Below are 17,858 nucleotides of genomic sequence, written 5' to 3' on the forward strand. Positions count from 1 at the left end.
GTACAGATCAATACTAGAGGGTTGATAAAGGTCAGAGTCACGAATCAACAGACACTGGGCAGACACTTTGTTGAGACGGCATGTGAGCATAACAAATACCATTCTGTACCCAAACAATAAGTTGAACCTGAGAAAATTGTATGGTCCAAGGCCAATGCCAGTTGTACATGGCAGGATGTTGTTATAATGTGCATCAACAATGTGAGATAACTTAGGTACGAACACTGTGCCACTATTGTGAGTTATCACAAGTTCTTCTGAGCTGTGAAGGACTCAACCCTGTAAATCGGCACACAAGAGTCATTCGATTGAGATTCGTCTAATATTGTCCAACTACGTTCTTAACCAATCAATCAATCGATCAATCCACGATGGAGTTGCTGAGCTGGTCAATGAATGCCATCGACAGAGTGTTCTCAACACGGCGTGCGGGTTCTGGTGAACCGACATGCCCGGACGGGACCTTTATGTCCGGCTACGTTATGGATGGTTGGGGAAAGTGGAGAGTCCTCTGCCTTGCCGCACTGGATGTGGAAGATGTCGAGGACGTGTACATGTTCACGTTCATGACAATTGGAACGATCGCTTTGGGATTTGGAATCTTTATGCAATATTGGAAAATGAGAAAGATCGCTACTGAGCAGACCAGTGCGAGGGCGGACAACGCCAATACTCGGAGTGCTGTGGTCGGGATACGCTCTGACATCTCAACAATCCGCGACTTCGTGATACAGATGCGAGTTGATGTAGCCACCAATCGGGAGGACATGGCGAAGCTAGCAGCCATAAAAGCTGCAGAGGAGACTGATGAATAACATGAAAATGCATTAAAGGGCTCTTACACCATCCCAACACCATCTCAACAAATAATAAATACACTGGACTTTTGCTCTCTCTCAATTGGATATTCTGACTTTGTGGCAAGCCTGGCTATAAGATGAGGCCATAAGATGAGACTGTTGTTCACTCATGATGGACTAATATGGACACATGTGCAGACACTCATGTAATCTGTATGTACTGTCTAGAGCTTGAATTCAGCTCTATATGCTACTGCTGTAATATGTTTTGTCAAAGGTCATAACAAAAGAAAAAAAGAAAAGAAAAAAGTAATTTGCAAAAGACAAGAAAAGATCAGAATGAAGATTTTATACTGTGGGTAATGGGGGCGGGAAATGATGAAATGTGATGCTTATGAATTGACATGTCCGAAACAAACAACATAAACAATCTGCTGCTGGAGTCACTGGGTCACATGATGTGGAAGACATTAAAAAAACTGCAATGATTTTGTATTGATATATTTATGCTAAGTAATTTAATGACGGTCCCTAAATCAGTCAGCAGTTCAGCGTGAGGCACTAGAGGTGAGCTAACCGTCCTCCTGCTGCTCACACTGGGTGAACCTCAGTAAAGTCTCAGCTGGACCAGAGTGAAAATCTGCCGAAAATCCAACCTGAAACTAAGTTCACCCCGGTTTGATGAGTTGCATGTTGCAGCCTTTGAATAGGATGACGAGGATTACAGTCACTCGACTTAAACGGTGACTTGTAGAAATTATACAAGTAGCAGTAATGACAATAATAATCAATTTCCATATAACTTAGGGTGTAGTGCTTTCACTTTGTGCAACTTAATTCCCAATTCGCCCCCCGTGATATTACTGGCTTTGAATGGGTTAGTTGATTCCGAACACTACAACTAAACGGATTCTCACTCTGTGTGTGTGTCGTGCTGGACGACGGTAGACCTGCGGAGAGGTGCAGGTACAGAGGAGAAGCAGCGCGTGAGAAGAGGATGATACCATTTGCTAAGCGGGGGTGTTTTCATTTTCGTCCTTAACATATACAGTTTAAACCACAAACTACAGAGTATGTTTTGGACATGATTTAACCTTGTCAAAGACGAACAAAAACTTTAGAATAACATTATTTCTTACTCCAAGTTTTAGAGGTGCTGAGCCCATGTGTGTTTAGCTGTACTTTTTTTGCTGGGTCAACGTTACCAGTCGGTCCGGGCCCGCGGTCACCCGTCGGACAAAGGTCGGCAGTTGGACCGGTGTCAGGGGCAGTAACAGTCCTCGAGCAGCCCCTCTCTCCACTGCAATCTGCCCCCCTTTCTTCCGTCTCACCTGCACCTGTCATTTTTTCTGGAGTTGCCTCTGTTACTCTCTGTTACTCTCTCTTCTTACAGAAGAATTTCTTTATGTTAAGTTGTTTGTCGATATTCTTTCTTTTCTTCGGCGGTGCCATAGTTGGTTAGCTAACAAACCTTAAACATCCCTGAATATATGCCCGCGCTCTCAGCAGCAGTACTCGCATCGTTACTAGGCAACGAAGCAGGTTGACTCACGTTACGCTGCACAGAGGTGCTCCTGATATAATGATTATTGATTTATAAATGAATTGATAGGTGGCTTATTTTTGGCATATTGATTTTTTTTTTTGGCCTGGCGGCAGGTCTCCTTGGCCTGGCAGTCCGCCAGGCCTGTACAATCGTAGGGGAAACACTGTGATACAGTGTCTGATAAACAGAATATAAATATGAACTGATGCCAGAAACTGAACTATGATGTTCAGCCTGCTCTGATGAAAGAAGCATTTTAAATTTAAATGTCAGTTTATACTGAATTGTGTAGTATTTAGTCAGATGAGATCAAATCACCACAAATGTTTTCTTCTCTTTAGTTTAGTTCCTGATCAGACAAAACCTGCAGAAGAAATCAGGTTCTTTGGGAATCTGTTCTGTGCAGCAGCAGAGAGAGAACAGCAGACAGGAGAGAAGATACTGGAGCTGTTATCATCAGTGTGCAGATATGAAAACTTCCCTCTGAAAGAGAAATGGTGTGATTTCCTGCTGGATCTGTACTCTTATGACCCTAAAACAGGCCTGAGAGTCCTTCCATCATTACAGTCAGTTTTCCAGTCAGCTCCTGCAGTCTGGTCCATAAACCTCTCAGAGAGAAAGAGCTCCATCCTCCTGGAAGTGCTGAAACTCACATCAGAGAAGAAACAAGTGAAGCTGACAGGCTGCTCACATGAAGAGAGTGAAGTGAGGAGTTTCCTACAGTGTCTGCCTTATATCTCACAGCTCAGGTAAGACTGACAGATAATGTACATTTAAGAATACCATGTGCTTCACTATAGATGAGGCAAGAAATAAACATCTGGCTCATAATAGTCTGTGTTTTGAATAAGGCTTTCTGTATTATTCTCATCAGCAGGTATCTGAAGACTTTTGAACAGATAAACTCCACATCAATAATCAGGCTGCGTCCGAAATTCCACACTAACATGCTATTGAGTGCTAAAAGAGTATGTAAGATTTTTTAGTATGTCCGAAACCTTAGTATGCACCTAATAGTACGTGAGGTGCATACTATTTCCGGTAAATATTACAGTATGCAAGCACTGCACACTACGCCGACATAAATATCCCACAATGCAATGCAGCGGTGATGACAACAACAACACAACGGACAACAAGTGCAGCTTAAATGCAGCTCTGGTGTAACGTCTAACGTTATAACGCTTCAACTTAAGTTTCTAACGGTACCCGTTTAATGAACGTTAGCTCCTTAAAGCTCCTGTTTGTAAGATGATAAAACTGACGCTTTGGGTTTCCCAACTCGTCAGATACTGACGCTTTAGGATTGTAGGTCGGGTCAGCACCATCTGAAAGCGTCAGTTTTATCATCTTACAAACAGGAGCTTTAATTAACTCAGTTAACATTATAACCACAACAGTGTGTTATCACAAGCGAAACCACACAGTTAAGTAAAAGCCAAATAAAACATGTTTTACACGAGTATTATTGTAGATTGCCGGTAGAGGCAAGGTTGACACGGGTTACCACGGTTACGCATCTCCAATCCAACCAAGTGCGTCACTTCTGCACTAAGCAGTGCGTCTGAAAAGATGCATACTACTGTTATTCACTTAAAAGTATGTTGAACAATAGTACACATATTGAGTATGTAGTGTATGGTATGGAATTTCAGACGCAACCTGTGTTTCTGTTGTTGACATCATGTCATAACTGAATGTTACATTCTTGTTCCAGTGTCTCTCAGCAGTTTGAAGGTGAAGTCCAGTTCTTTGGGAATCTGTTGTGTGCAGCAGCAGAGAGAGAACAGCAGACAGGAGAGAAGATACTGGAGCTGTTATCATCAGTGTGCACATATGAAAAGTTCCCTTTTGGTAACAGATACATTAATGATAAATATCAGTGTGGTTTCCTGCTGGATCTGTGCTCCCACCTGAAGGACTATGAGACTAAAACTGGCCTGAGAGTCCTTCCATCATTACAGTCAGTTTTCCAGTCAGCTCCTGCAGTCTGGTCCATAAACCTCTCAGAGAGAAAGAGCTCCATCCTCCTGGAAGTGCTGAAACTCACATCAGAGAAGAAACAAGTGAAGCTGACAGGCTGCTCACATGAAGAGAGTGAAGTGAGGAGTTTCCTACAGTGTCTGCCTCATATCTCACAGCTCAGGTAAGACTGACAGATAATGTACATTTAAGAATACCATGTGCTTCACTATAGATGAGGCAAGAAATAAACATCTGGCTCATAATAGTCTGTGTTTTGAATAAGGCTTTCTGTATTATTCTCATCAGCAGGTATCTGAAGACTTTTGAACAGATAAACTCCACATCAATAATCAGGCTGCGTCCGAAATTCCACACTAACATGCTATTGAGTGCTAAAAGAGTATGTAAGATTTTTTAGTATGTCCGAAACCTTAGTATGCACCTAATAGTACGTGAGGTGCATACTATTTCCGGTAAATATTACAGTATGCAAGCACTGCACACTACGCCGACATAAATATCCCACAATGCAATGCAGCGGTGATGACAACAACAACACAACGGACAACAAGTGCAGCTTAAATGCAGCTCTGGTGTAACGTCTAACGTTATAACGCTTCAACTTAAGTTTCTAACGGTACCCGTTTAATGAACGTTAGCTCCTTAAAGCTCCTGTTTGTAAGATGATAAAACTGACGCTTTGGGTTTCCCAACTCGTCAGATACTGACGCTTTAGGATTGTAGGTCGGGTCAGCACCATCTGAAAGCGTCAGTTTTATCATCTTACAAACAGGAGCTTTAATTAACTCAGTTAACATTATAACCACAACAGTGTGTTATCACAAGCGAAACCACACAGTTAAGTAAAAGCCAAATAAAACATGTTTACACGAGTATTATTGTAGATTGCCGGTAGAGGCAAGGTTGACACGGGTTACCACGGTTACGCATCTCCAATCCAACCAAGTGCGTCACTTCTGCACTAAGCAGTGCGTCTGAAAAGATGCATACTACTGTTATTCACTTAAAAGTATGTTGAACAATAGTACACATATTGAGTATGTAGTGTATGGTATGGAATTTCAGACGCAACCTGTGTTTCTGTTGTTGACATCATGTCATAACTGAATGTTACATTCTTGTTCCAGTGTCTCTCAGCAGTTTGAAGGTGAAGTCCAGTTCTTTGGGAATCTGTTGTGTGCAGCAGCAGAGAGAGAACAGCAGACAGGAGAGAAGATACTGGAGCTGTTATCATCAGTGTGCACATATGAAAAGTTCCCTTTTGGTAACAGATACATTAATGATAAATATCAGTGTGGTTTCCTGCTGGATCTGTGCTCCCACCTGAAGGACTATGAGACTAAAACTGGCCTGAGAGTCCTTCCATCATTACAGTCAGTTTTCCAGTCAGCTCCTGCAGTCTGGTCCATAAACCTCTCAGAGAGAAAGAGCTCCATCCTCCTGGAAGTGCTGAAACTCACATCAGAGAAGAAACAAGTGAAGCTGACAGGCTGCTCACATGAAGAGAGTGAAGTGAGGAGTTTCCTACAGTGTCTGCCTCATATCTCACAGCTCAGGTAAGACTGACAGATAATGTACATTTAAAGACGTTTTTTTGCAACTTTAGAAAAGTTTATTTCCCACTAAACATTTCTAGTTCGTAATAACCCTTTCGTACAAACTAGTGAAACAGCCAGTAAAATATATATTTACTGGAGTTTGTGTTTTAAAGGTGAAAGTACCTGTGAAGTTCTTGATTTATTAGAAGAGTTCAGATTGGAAGAAAAGTGCCTCCACAAAGTAAATGTGGAGGTGGAGGAGTTTAAACACCAAGTGCAGGCTAAATGCTCCCAGTCATGTCCTTGGAGCAAACCACAACTAAGAGCTTATTGTTTATTTAACAAAGAGTAAAGATGTGAAGAATATGTTGAGTACAGTCAGAGATCACTATGTGTGAAGTTGCACATTGAAACAGGAAGATACAGAGGTGTGGCAGCAGATGAAGGAGCTGTGAACACTGAGACCTGAATGAGGTGGAGAATGACATTCATTTGACTTTATACTGTCTTTATATCAGGATTCATGACAAGTACTGTTTAAGAAGTTAATGTTGTGGCTGTAGATGTGAGAGGTATTGAGGATGGAGCTCTAAGTGAAAAGCTCTTTGATAATGTTTTAAATAGTGTGAATGTGTCTCCAAAGCAGAGGACAGGAGGAGGACAGTCACATACAACACATACGTTCCTCTCTTCTGGACTGAACACGTTTGATTTGTCACCTGGATTAAATATTCAGGCTTTGACACTAATGGATGCAGATGTAGTTTTAGTGTAGTTTTATTTATTGACCTGTTGATTGATTTGTGTTTACTTGCTTCATCTTGATGTGATTTGGTATGACGTCTTGTGTTTCGGGGGCTGTGTTTGTGTATCTGTTCTTTTCTTTTCCCCTGGAATGATGTTGTTTGTGGAGGTCTGGTGAGTTGGATGATGTCTCTGTTGGGATGTTGATGTCTTGTGCTACTACACTGATGTTGGGTCAACATGCTGGAAAGTTTGATTTGTTGTAAGTTAGTTTGTCATGAGGGAGGAGTCGTGTAAATGACCAGACACCAAAATAAAATATGTGTTCATTCAGCTGGTTAGTCCACAACTGTGACTGTACAGAGTTTATATATGATGCTCTGTTTCTCTCCACACACCACAATGTATTTATTCCTCAGTTACAGAGAGTAGATCTACTTTACTGTATTATTCTCATCAGCAGGTATCTGGAGACTTGTAGCAGATAAACTCCACATCAGTGATGTATGACTGTGTTTCTCTTGTTGACATCATGTCATAACTAAATGTTACATTCTTGTTCCAGTGTCTCTCGCTGGTCTAACAGTGAAGTCCAGTTCTTTGGGAATCTGTTCTGTGCAGCAGCAGAGAGAGAACAGCAGACAGGAGAGAAGATACTGGAGCTGTTATCATCAGTGTGCACATATGAAGCATTCCCTTTTGATATAATATTTGATATTGAGGTTGAGGAATCTCAGTGTGATTTCCTGCTGGATCTGTACTCCCACCTGAAGGACAGAGAGACTAAAACTGGCCTGAGAGTCCTTCCATCATTACAGTCAGTTTTACAGTCAGCTCCTGCAGTCTGGTCCATAAACCTCTCAGAGAGAAAGAGCTCCATCCTCCTGGAAGTGCTGAAACTCACATCAGAGAAGAAACAAGTGAAGCTGACAGGCTGCTCACATGAAGAGAGTGAAGTGAGGAGTTTCCTGCAGTGTCTGCCTCATATCTCACAGCTCAGGTAAGACTGACAGATAATGTACATTTAAAGACAGTTTTTTCCCACCAAAAATGTCTAGTTCGTAATAACCCTTTCAGTACCAACTTGTAGAACAGCCAGTAAAATATATATTTACTGGAGTTTGTGTGTTAAAGATGAAAGTACCTGTGAAGTTCTTGATTCATTAGAAGAGTTCTGATTGGAAGAAAAGTGCCTCCACAAAGTAAATGTGGAGGTGGAGGAGTTTAAACACCAAGCGCAGGCTAAATGCTCCCAGTCATGTCCTTGGAGCAAACCACAACTAAGAGCTTATTGTTTATTTAACAGAGAGTAAAGATGTGAAGAATATGTTGAGTACAATTAGTACAATGTTGTGCATCGTTTTAGCCGATCGTCCTCATGAATCCTGAAAACGCAGCGCCTGAAAATGCAGTTTTTTGAAACCGGGTCTCAGGGTGGAGAAATCTGAACACGCAGCCCTCTCGTTTTCATCTGGACGGAGAACCCGCATACTTTCCGGAGCGATGACGCCATCGCCCCACCCCTCGACCTCTGAACCCCGCGACGTCTCATAACAACAACAACAACAACAACAACAACAATGGCGGACTACTGCTTGTGTTCGTGTTTCTTGCAACTTACTCACCTTGTAGTTGAGTGTGAGTCTCAGCAGCAGTTCGGCCTCATTAACGGTCCACACAAACGATTCTGGTTTCCTTGCAGTCGCCATTTTGTTCTTCTTCTTGTTGTGTTCGGTTTCTCCGTCTACTGTCTGTTTGTTTACAGCGCGTAAGCTTACTGTGCATGCTCCGTCTCTTCTTCTACGTTTTTGGTGAATTTCAAGCGCCACCTAGAGGCTGGAATATGAACTGCAGTGTTTTCGGTCATTTTTAGTGGATCCGTGTACACGCAAATATTCTTGAAACGATGCCGAGGAAAACAGAGGGGAAAGATTGTTCTCGTCCGTATGATCAGGGCCTGAGGTGTCTCCTCTCTGTCCTCTTCGCTGTTGTGCTGTGTCTGTGTCACTCAGGTCACTGAGAGCATACTGGCTTCTGGCATCAACTATCCACGCAATATCTCACATGACTTTTCCGGCTTTTGATTGTGGTATTGTTTCTTATATGAGGCTCCTTTTTCAACTTGAAAATACAGATTTTGATGCTATCGTAAAAGTGCCTCTGCACTCCATTGAAGACGAGCTCGCCTGAAAAAGAAACTACAGTAAATCTTAAAAGTGCCTCTTTAGTTGTAATTATGCTTTTACACGAAGGTTTGACTCAAATACATTCACAAATAAAGCTTAGGTTGCTTTTTGACGAGAGTTTCACTTTAATACTACTCATTTGATACGGCAAACAAAAAACAAACACTCAGAGAATACAATGAGTTCTCTACAGCAGGACAGGCAAAGACACCAAAGCAGCAAACAGTCGCAGATACTTTCAAAAGGAAAGAGAAATATCCTCGAGACAGCGACATGGCCACAAATATTAGAGAAGGTAACTGAATTAATCTCTCTGGATAACCAGCTCATCTCCGTGGTAGAGGATCAGGGTTTTCTTCATCACCTGGCGTTGTTGAGTCCCCGGTGAGCCCGACCATCTCTAATTACATCACATTGATTCCACTTTCAAGTTACAGTGTGCCGTATGTGCACTAGTTTCCTGGTTCTCATCCAGCAGAGCATGTAAAACAGACAGTCGAGGAGATGCTGAACGTGTGTGAAACCGACAAGCAACGCGTCCACGTCCTTTTATGTGACAACACGAGGAATGTGTAAGAAGCAGTGGATGATATGGAGGAACCAAGCGTGAGCTGCGTCTCTCACACTTCAGCTGCTGTAACGAGGCTCTGCTGTCACAGTGCAGCGTCACACACTCACCTGCTAACACAAGCAAGGTGGAGGACAGTGTTGTAATAGCATGCACAGTAAGAAAGAGCCATATAAAGGTATATACATTGTTTCAACAAAATAAAAAAACCTATTAACCCTTGCGTTGCCCTTTCGGGTCAGGGTGACCCACCCCCGAAATCATTACCGCTTGTGTCCGGTAGAGGCCGCTATTACCCCCCCCCCCCCATGCCTTTTTGTCACGCATGACCCCCCCTACAGTCGATGACTGGTATAGCACGCAGTGCTTTTAGCCCTTGCGTTGCCCTTTCGGGTCAGGGTGACCCACCCCCGAAATCATTACCGCTTGTGTCCGGTAGAGGCCGCTATTACCCCCCCCCATGCCTTTTTGTCACGCATGACCCCCCCCTACAGTCGATGACTGGTATAGCACGCGGTGCTTTTAGCCCTTGCGTTCATTCACTTAGTTAGACATCAGTCGTTCAGATCCCCTTGATCTCCCCTTGTTTGCAGAAGAAGAAGAAGAAGAAGAAGAAGAAGAAGAAGAAGGGCTCAGGGTTTGCCAATGTAAATGGTGTTGGTGGTGTTGATGCTGTTGCTGCTGTTGCTGCTGCTGCTGCTGCTGCTGCAGAACAGGTATAGGCTGAGTAAACACTGGTCTCCAGAGAGTCAAAATTTCCCTTGCGGCTGAATCAACAACCACTTCTTCTTATCCCAAGAGACCCAACTTCCCCCTTTCATCTCATCTCCAGACACCCAACTTCCCCCTCATGTGATCTACAGCTGAGTAAACCAGAAATCTAAACTTTCCCATCCTCTGATATGCAGCTGAGTAAACACATAGTTACTCTGTTCTCCATAAACCTAAATATTATCTGAGGCTGAATAAACAACCACTTCCTCTTATCCCAAGAGACCCAACTTTCCCATCCTCTTTGATATGCAGCTGAGTAAATACATCGTAACTCTGTTCTCCAGAAACCCAAATTCCCCTTTATATTTGTCTGCGGCTGAATAAACAACCAATTCCTCATGGGTTACGCGTAAGATGTGTAACATGAAGGAGACAGAGATGTCTCATACTGTGTCCAGAGAGCCAAAATTTCCCTTGCAGCTGAATCAACAACCACTTCTTCTTATCCCAAGAGACCCAACTTCCCCCTTTCATCTCATCTCATCTCCAGACACCCAACTTCCCCCTCATCTGATCTACAGCTGAGTAAACCAGAAATCTAAACTTTCCCATCCTCTGATATGCAGCTGAGTAAACACATCGTTACTCTGTTCTCCATAAACCTAAATTCCCCTTTATATTATCTGAGGCTGAATAAACAACCACTTCCTCTTATCCCAAGAGACCCAACTTTCCCATCATCTGATATGCAGCTTAGTAAACACATCGTAACTCTGTTCTCCAGAAACCCAAATTCCCCTTTATATTTGTCTGCGGCTGAATAAAACAACCAATTCCTCTTGGGTTACGCGTAAGATGTGTAACATGAAGGAGACAGAGATGTCTCATACTGTGTACTGTAGGTTTTCATAAACATTTCTGCAAAAGGCAGAAGAATACAGAAGAATGTGAGGACAAAACTGGTAGACATTTCTCAGAGTTTTCCTGTTTTTATTTTTATTCAGCCCAGCAAAGCAAAGTACATCGCATCACATCACATAATACTTGAGACATGAGAAGCTTCATAGCGGGGCCCGAGAGGCTTCTTAGAGCTGGGAGCTGTAAAAAAAAAAACACAAAAAAACCAAAATGAATTTAAAAAATAGATGAAAATACAGAGATGACTTGTTCTACGATCAAGGTCGAGGGTAACAATTACACATCACACAAACACAGGTTGTTACTCTGAGTCTTTACCCGTCTTCAGTCTTCATGTCATGGACATGGCCATCATTTTCCCTTTTGAGTTGTCGGATACATTCTCTAAGCTGTGCAGAGGGTCCAATCTTTCCGCACAACTTGTACAGCAAGGGTCTGTTGCTCTCCTCTGTCAGACTCAGGAACTTTTTTGTGTCAATCCCTTCAGATGCAAAGTTTGGGATATGACACTCAAAACCCCACTCTCTCAACTTGGTCTCGACAAAGGCGTCCATTATAACAGACGGGGGGGGGAAAAAAACCCAAGAGTAGAATGAAGCTCTCTGAATGAATGAATGAATGAATGAAGTGCTTGCAGTGCTTGCAGTATCCACATCTATATGAAACCAGTGCTCTGACTGAGCTATATCTGTCAGCATTGGATCTGACTAGCTTTATGTTGTCCACCTGACGCAAAGTCATCCGCCTGACGCGAGGTCATCCGTCAGACTCAATGTGTTCCAACTGACGCGAGGTCATCCAACCTGCGCTGTACTGTTGGCATTGGCAAGCCTGTGCTGTTACGCAAAAACGGAGATGGATGTGGATTTCTGACACAAAAGCCGTAGGCGCTGTTACGCCAACACGGAGATGAGTCTAAATGTCATCTGACATGTTTGGGATTGTTTCTTTTCTTTTCTTTTCTTTTCTTTTCTTTTCTTTTCTTTTCTTTTCTTTTCTTTACAGCCTGTGCTCTGCTGTTGACAGTGGCAAGCCTGCGCTGTTACGCGAACACGGAGATGAGTCTACATGTCATCTGATATGTTTGGGTTCCTTTCTTTTTTGTTCTTTCTTTTCTTTCCTACAACTTGTGCTGCGCCTTTCACTTTGGCAACCTTGTGCTGTTACGCGAAAACGGAGATGGATGTGGATTTCTGACACAATGTAATCCCACCAGTCAACCAGTTTCTTTAGTTCAATATAGTTTTATTTCATTTTGTAACAAACACACACCGACATGACATGTAGATTGGCACAGTAACATTTTTTTTTGTCTTTCATTTCACTTTACAAACACTAGCACATCCTCCTTGGACATCTTTGGAAGGTCAAAGGCGTGCATGTTAAAGGAGGCCACCACCAATGAGATGAACTCCCGGTTTGCTTGAGGGATGCTGGTGTCGCCGCACAGTTTCTGCAGTAGCCGAGCCATAGCGGCGGTATCGTCTTCGTTTAACTCAAACTCTATATATTCCTCTGGAAGCAGCTGCTTGTATTGCATCAGCAGGTCCAGGGCGCATTTGACCTCCACGATCCTGTTCTCGTAGATGGGTGTCGTCATCATGTTTTTGAGATGCGCGACCTTATCGCCGAGCGCAGAACGCACCTTCTCCGTCAAATGCACAACGGGAGGTTTTCTCCTGACTGAAATAAAAAAAAAATCAAGACAAACATTGGCTGAACAAAAAAAAAAAACAAAACAGCGTGTGGTGGTGATCGTTTGTATTCCAGGCCTCGATCGATTCGCTCAGCATAGCACATACTCACCAAACTTCCCCCGGGGTCCGGATTCGAGCAGGTCTAAATACATGCCTCTATCCACCTGAAAAACGACCCGTAGGAATTTCATTGCGCTTTCCTCGCTCTCGAGGTAGCGATCGATGAGTTTGGGCATCATCTCAACCTGATTGATCTTGCAGTGATAAGACCTGAGGAGATCATTATCCGAATCTCCTGTCCGTAAATGATTCACATAAGAGCTCATCATGCTGTGTCTATCTGCTATGTCTTGCTTCCACGCCTGCAACATTTGGATGCGTGAAGTCCACTTGATTGAGCCTGAGCTCTGGGCATTGTCAGCTTCCACCTTCAGCATTTCTTCTAACACTTTATCCACCGTGTTCACATCGACGACGGGGCTCGCCATGGTCACAGACTTTTGGTGTAGTGCGCAGGCTTAGCACTACACAGAAAGAGAGAGGATTGTGAGTAAATGGAGCTGTTGTTCTGCAGTCTACTTATAAGCATTTATATACGCATGTGACGCAATGTTATCCAACCTGTGCTGTGCTGTTGGCATTGGCAAGCCTGTGCTGTTACGCGAACACGGAGATGAGTCTAAATGTCATCTGACTTGTTTTTTTTTTTTCATTACAGCCTGTGCTGCGCCTTTCACTTTGGCAACCTTGTGCTGTTACGCGAACAGGGAAGTGAGTCTAAATGTCATCTGACATGGTTTTTTTTTTTTATTACAGCCTGTGCTGCGCCTTTTCACTTTGGCAACCTTGTGCTGTTACGCGAAAACGGAGATGGATGTGGATTTCTGACACAATGTAATCCCACCAGTCAACCAGTTTCTTCAGTTCAATATAGTTTTATTTCATTTGTAACAAACACACATCGACATGACATGTAGATTGGCACAGTAACATTTTATTTGTTTTATTTTTTTTCACTTTACAAACACTAGCACATCTTCCATAGGCATTATCGGAAGGTCAAAGGCCTGCATGTTAAAGGAGGCCACCACCAATGAGATGAAGTCCCGGTTGGCTTGAGGGATGGTGGTGTCGCTGCACAGTTTCTGCAGTAGCCGAGTCATGGCGGTGTTATTGTGCTCTTTTAACCCGAACTCGGCATATTCCTCTGGAAGCAGCTGATTGTATCGCATCAGTACGTCCAGGGCGCAGTTGATATTCACGATCCTGTTCTTGTAAAGGGGTGTCGTGGTCATGTTTTTGAGATGCGCGACCTTATCGCCGAGCGCAGAACGCACCTTCTCTGTCAATTCCACCACGGGAGGATCTCTCCTGACTGAAACGAAACAATACAAACAAACAAACAAACAAACAAACAAACAAAACACATGCAGAAAATTATTACTTCAGTTGAGCAGCAGCAGCAGCAGCAGCAGCAGCAGCGTGTGACGATCCCTCCCCTTGTTGAGGCCTTGATTATTTTGCTTTCGGTCGCACATACTCACCAAACTTGCCACTGGGTCCGTTTTTTAGCAGGTCCAAGTAGAGGAATTTCTGCTTCTGAAATAAGACCCGTAGGAATTTCATTGCGCTTTCCTCGCTCTCGAGGCAGCGATCGATGACTTTGTACATCAGTTTAACTGGATTCTCCTTGGCATGATAACAGTCAAGGAGCTCAGCATCTGACTCTGAATTTGTCAGGATAAGATCCAGAAAGCGTCCAATACCATGGTGTTTCTCTGCTATGTCGTGCTTCCACCCCAGCAGCATCTGGATGCGCGAAGCCCACTTGATTGAGCCTGGCCTCTGAGCATTGTCCGCTTCCACCTTCAGCATTTCTTCTAACACTTTATCCACCGTGCTCGCCATGGTCACAGGTCACTTTGGTGTAGTACACAGGCTTAGTACAAAGAAAGAGAAAGAGAGAGAGAGAGAGGAGAGAGAGAGAGAGGAGAGAGAGAGAGAGGAGAGAGAGAGAGAGAGAGCGAGAGCTAGACAGACAGACAGACAGAGAGCAAAAGAGGGTTGTGAATAAATGGAGCTGTTTTGTTCTGCAGTCTACTTACATTTATATACGCATGTACACATTTACTGGGGGGTGGCCAGGCAAACCCAACGGACTCGACACTCAGTATCAGAGGAGCGATCGGCAGTCGGACACTCACCACTTGATGGTCTTACAAACCGGCCCTGTTCTGTCCAACCGATACGATGTTGCCAAACATGTACTGTACTGTCCGTCTGACGCGATGTCATCCAACCAGAAATGTTGTGTCCAAACGACACGACGTTATCCAACCGGCACTGTCGAGTCCACCTGACCCGACATTACCAACCCGGCACTGTACTGTCCGTCTGACGCGATGTCATCCACCCGCGACTGCGGATTTCACGGCTAAACAGGTGTTGGATGAGATGTCCTCACACGACAGGGGACACTACTCTGATTCAGAAGAAGACGTGTCTGAAGAATCTGACGTGGTGGAGGAACGCGAGGACGAGGGTTGTCGCGCAGGAGAGGAGGCTGAGGCTGAGGCTGAGGAAGAAGAAGAAGAAGAAGAAGAAGAAGAAGAAGAAGAAGAAGAAAGTGAAGAAGAAGAGGTAGAAACATACATGTCCAAGAACAACACTATCAAATGGTCCTCAGTGGCATTTTACAAAGATCGCAGGGTAATAGGGCAACGCGATGATGATGCCGATGTCGATGATGATGATGATGTTGATGATGATGATGATGATGATGATGACAATGTCAGAGATATGAGGATAAGAAAGAGAAGGAGGAGAAGAAGGGAAACAACAGCTACAGCAGAAGCAGCAAACCAACCGGGACCCACCGCGTACGCGGTTGCCAATGCCCAAGACATTGTGTCAACATTTCTCATGTTTCTCACACCAGCGATAGAAAAAATTGTGCTAGACATGACAAATCTGGAGGGTTTCCGAAAGTACGGAGAAAACTGGAAAGACATGAGTCGTACCGACTTGCGCGCCTACATAGGGCTGCTCATCTTAGCCGGTGTCTACAGGTCCCGAGGCGAGGCCGCGGCCAGTCTATGGGACGCGGAGAGCGGTAGGGCAATTTTCCGCGCCACCATGCCTCTCAAAGTGTTTCACACTTACTCGAGAATGCTACGCTTTGACGATCGCGAGTCGAGACCCGAGAGACGCGCCACTGACAAACTGGCAGCCATAAGAGAGGTGTGGGACAAATGGGCAGAGCGGCTTCCTTACCTCTACAACCCAGGGCCTGACATAACAGTGGATGAGCAACTGGTTCCCTTCAGAGGTGAGTGTGTGTGTGTGTGTGTGTGTGTGTGTGTGTGTGTGTGTGTGTGTGTGTGTGTGAGTGAGTGAGTGATTTGATATCAATTATTTGGTTTGTTATTCTGATTCTTTTCTCCCTTTCTTACTTTCTCACACACACACACACACACACACACACACACACACACACACAATAGGTCGTTGTCCTTTCCGACAGTATATGCCAAACAAGCCGGCCAGGTATGGAATCAAGATATGGGTGGCGTGTGACTCAAAGTCAAGCTACGCGTGGAAAATGCAAGTCTACACCGGGAAGCCGACCGCCGGCGGTTCGGAGAAAAACCAGGGCATGAGGGTTGTGCTCGATGTCACAGAGGGGCTGACGGGGGGCAACAAAACTGTCACGTGTGACAACTTCTTTACCTCTTACGAGCTCGGACAGCGCCTCTTAGAGAGGGACATCGCCATGGTCGGTACGGTCAGAAGAAACAAGCCCGAACTCCCGCTCGCGCTGCTCACGTCCAAGAACAGGCAAGTCTTCTCCTCAAAGTTTGCATTCACATCCGACACCACTTTGGTGTCCTACATGGCAAAGAAAAACAAGAATGTTATGCTCATGAGCACGTTGCACACAGAGGCTCCCGACGACGTTGTCGCTGGCCGTCGCAAAGACGGGAAACCGGCCATCGTTTTAGACTACAACAGCAACAAAGGAGGGGTGGACAACTTAGATAAGGTGATTGGAACATACAGCTGTAGAAGAATGACAGCCCGCTGGCCCTTGGTCATCTTTCACAACATCATCGATGTTTCTTCGTACAATGCCTTGTGTTATGGCGAGAGATCAACCCCGGCTGGCTGCCGGGTAAACGAAACAAAAGGAGGCTGTTCCTGGAGCAGCTGGGAAAGGCGCTGGTGACTCCGCTCATCCAAAAAAGGGAGCGTTTGCCTCGCACGGCAGCGTCTGCCTCGGTCGTGAGAGCTGTTCAGAAAAGTAATGCTAAATGTCGCGATTGGCTTGAGGAGGAGGAGGAGGATGAGGAGGATGAGGTGGCTGCAGAGGAACACGAACAACAAAAACAACAAGAGCAGCAGCAGCAGCAGCAGCAGCAGCAGCAGCAGCAGCAGCCCATGATGATGACCACCGCCACCACCTCATCAGCTGTCAGCCCACCTGGAATGCACAACAAGAGGAAGAGGTGTCAGATATGCCCAGCAAGAAGGACCGTAAAACACAAACTGTGTGCTCTGGTTGTAAGACATTTATATGCAAAGGATGTACACTGCCATTCTGTCCTACCTGTGCGCATTTCAATTTAGGAGCTGAAATTAGTGGTGGAGAGGCTAGAAGGAGACATGTCTGACTGACTGACTGACTGACTGAAATAGTGTGTATAGACCCTAGGCGTCTGTGGACACTTACCCTGCTGCCCCAAAGCTGCATTAGCATTGTCCTGGGGTGGGTCAATGTGACCCCTTGTGGACGTTAGCTTTGCTGCCCCAAGCTGCAAACATTGTCCTGGTGTGGGTCAATGTGACCCCTCTGTGGACGCTTAGCTTTGCTGCCCCAAGCTGCATTAACATTGTCCTGGGGTGGGTCAATGTGACCCCTCTGTGGACGCTTAGCTTTGCTGCCTCCAAGCTGCATTAACATTGTCCTGGGGTGGGTCAATGTGACCCCTCTGTGGACGCTTAGCTTTGCTGCCTCCAAGCTGCATTAACATTGTCCTGGGGTGGGTCAATGTGACCCCTCTGTGGACGCTTAGCTTTGCTGCCCCCAAGCTGCATTAACATTGTCCTGGGGTGGGTCAATGTGACCCCTCTGTGGACGCTTAGCTTTGCTGCCCCCAAGCTG

General features: G+C 44.7%; 2 protein-coding genes and 1 pseudogene across 2 annotated transcripts; 1 reads left to right on the plus strand and 2 right to left on the minus strand.

Annotated features, from left to right (window-relative positions):
- Nucleotides 1-12,082: 12,082 nt before the first annotated feature.
- LOC115576834 (uncharacterized) lies at nt 12,083-13,194 on the minus strand. The gene is made up of 2 exons (XM_030409415.1): nt 12,807-13,194; nt 12,083-12,683 (listed from the first exon to the last, which is right to left on the minus strand). Exons 1-2 carry the CDS (start codon nt 13,183-13,185, stop codon nt 12,322-12,324), a joined length of 741 nt encoding a protein of 246 aa, XP_030265275.1. The 5' UTR covers nt 13,186-13,194; the 3' UTR covers nt 12,083-12,321.
- A 357-nt stretch (nt 13,195-13,551) lies between these two features.
- LOC115576835 (uncharacterized) lies at nt 13,552-14,987 on the minus strand. The gene is made up of 3 exons (XM_030409416.1): nt 14,902-14,987; nt 14,242-14,636; nt 13,552-14,072 (listed from the first exon to the last, which is right to left on the minus strand). Exons 2-3 carry the CDS (start codon nt 14,603-14,605, stop codon nt 13,711-13,713), a joined length of 726 nt encoding a protein of 241 aa, XP_030265276.1. The 5' UTR covers nt 14,606-14,636; nt 14,902-14,987; the 3' UTR covers nt 13,552-13,710.
- Nucleotides 14,988-15,117: 130 nt separating this feature from the next.
- On the plus strand, nt 15,118-17,371 carry LOC115576533 (piggyBac transposable element-derived protein 4-like; annotated as a pseudogene).
- The last annotated feature ends 487 nt before the right edge of the window (nt 17,372-17,858 follow it).

This window comes from Sparus aurata, chromosome 24 (genome assembly GCF_900880675.1).
Source record: "Sparus aurata chromosome 24, fSpaAur1.1, whole genome shotgun sequence".
In the NCBI taxonomy this organism is placed as follows: Eukaryota; Metazoa; Chordata; class Actinopteri; order Spariformes; family Sparidae; genus Sparus; species Sparus aurata.

Coding starts and splice junctions, on each gene's coding strand:
- LOC115576834 (XM_030409415.1), bottom strand. CDS start 13,185: ATGGCGAGCCCCGTCGTCGATGTGAACACGGTGGATAAAGTGTTAGAA. Junction 12,684..12,806: donor CGGACCCCGGGGGAAGTTTG/GTGAGTATGTGC, acceptor TTTTTATTTCAG/TCAGGAGAAAACCTCCCGTT.
- LOC115576835 (XM_030409416.1), bottom strand. CDS start 14,605: ATGGCGAGCACGGTGGATAAAGTGTTAGAAGAAATGCTGAAGGTGGAA. Junction 14,073..14,241: donor CGGACCCAGTGGCAAGTTTG/GTGAGTATGTGC, acceptor GTTTCGTTTCAG/TCAGGAGAGATCCTCCCGTG.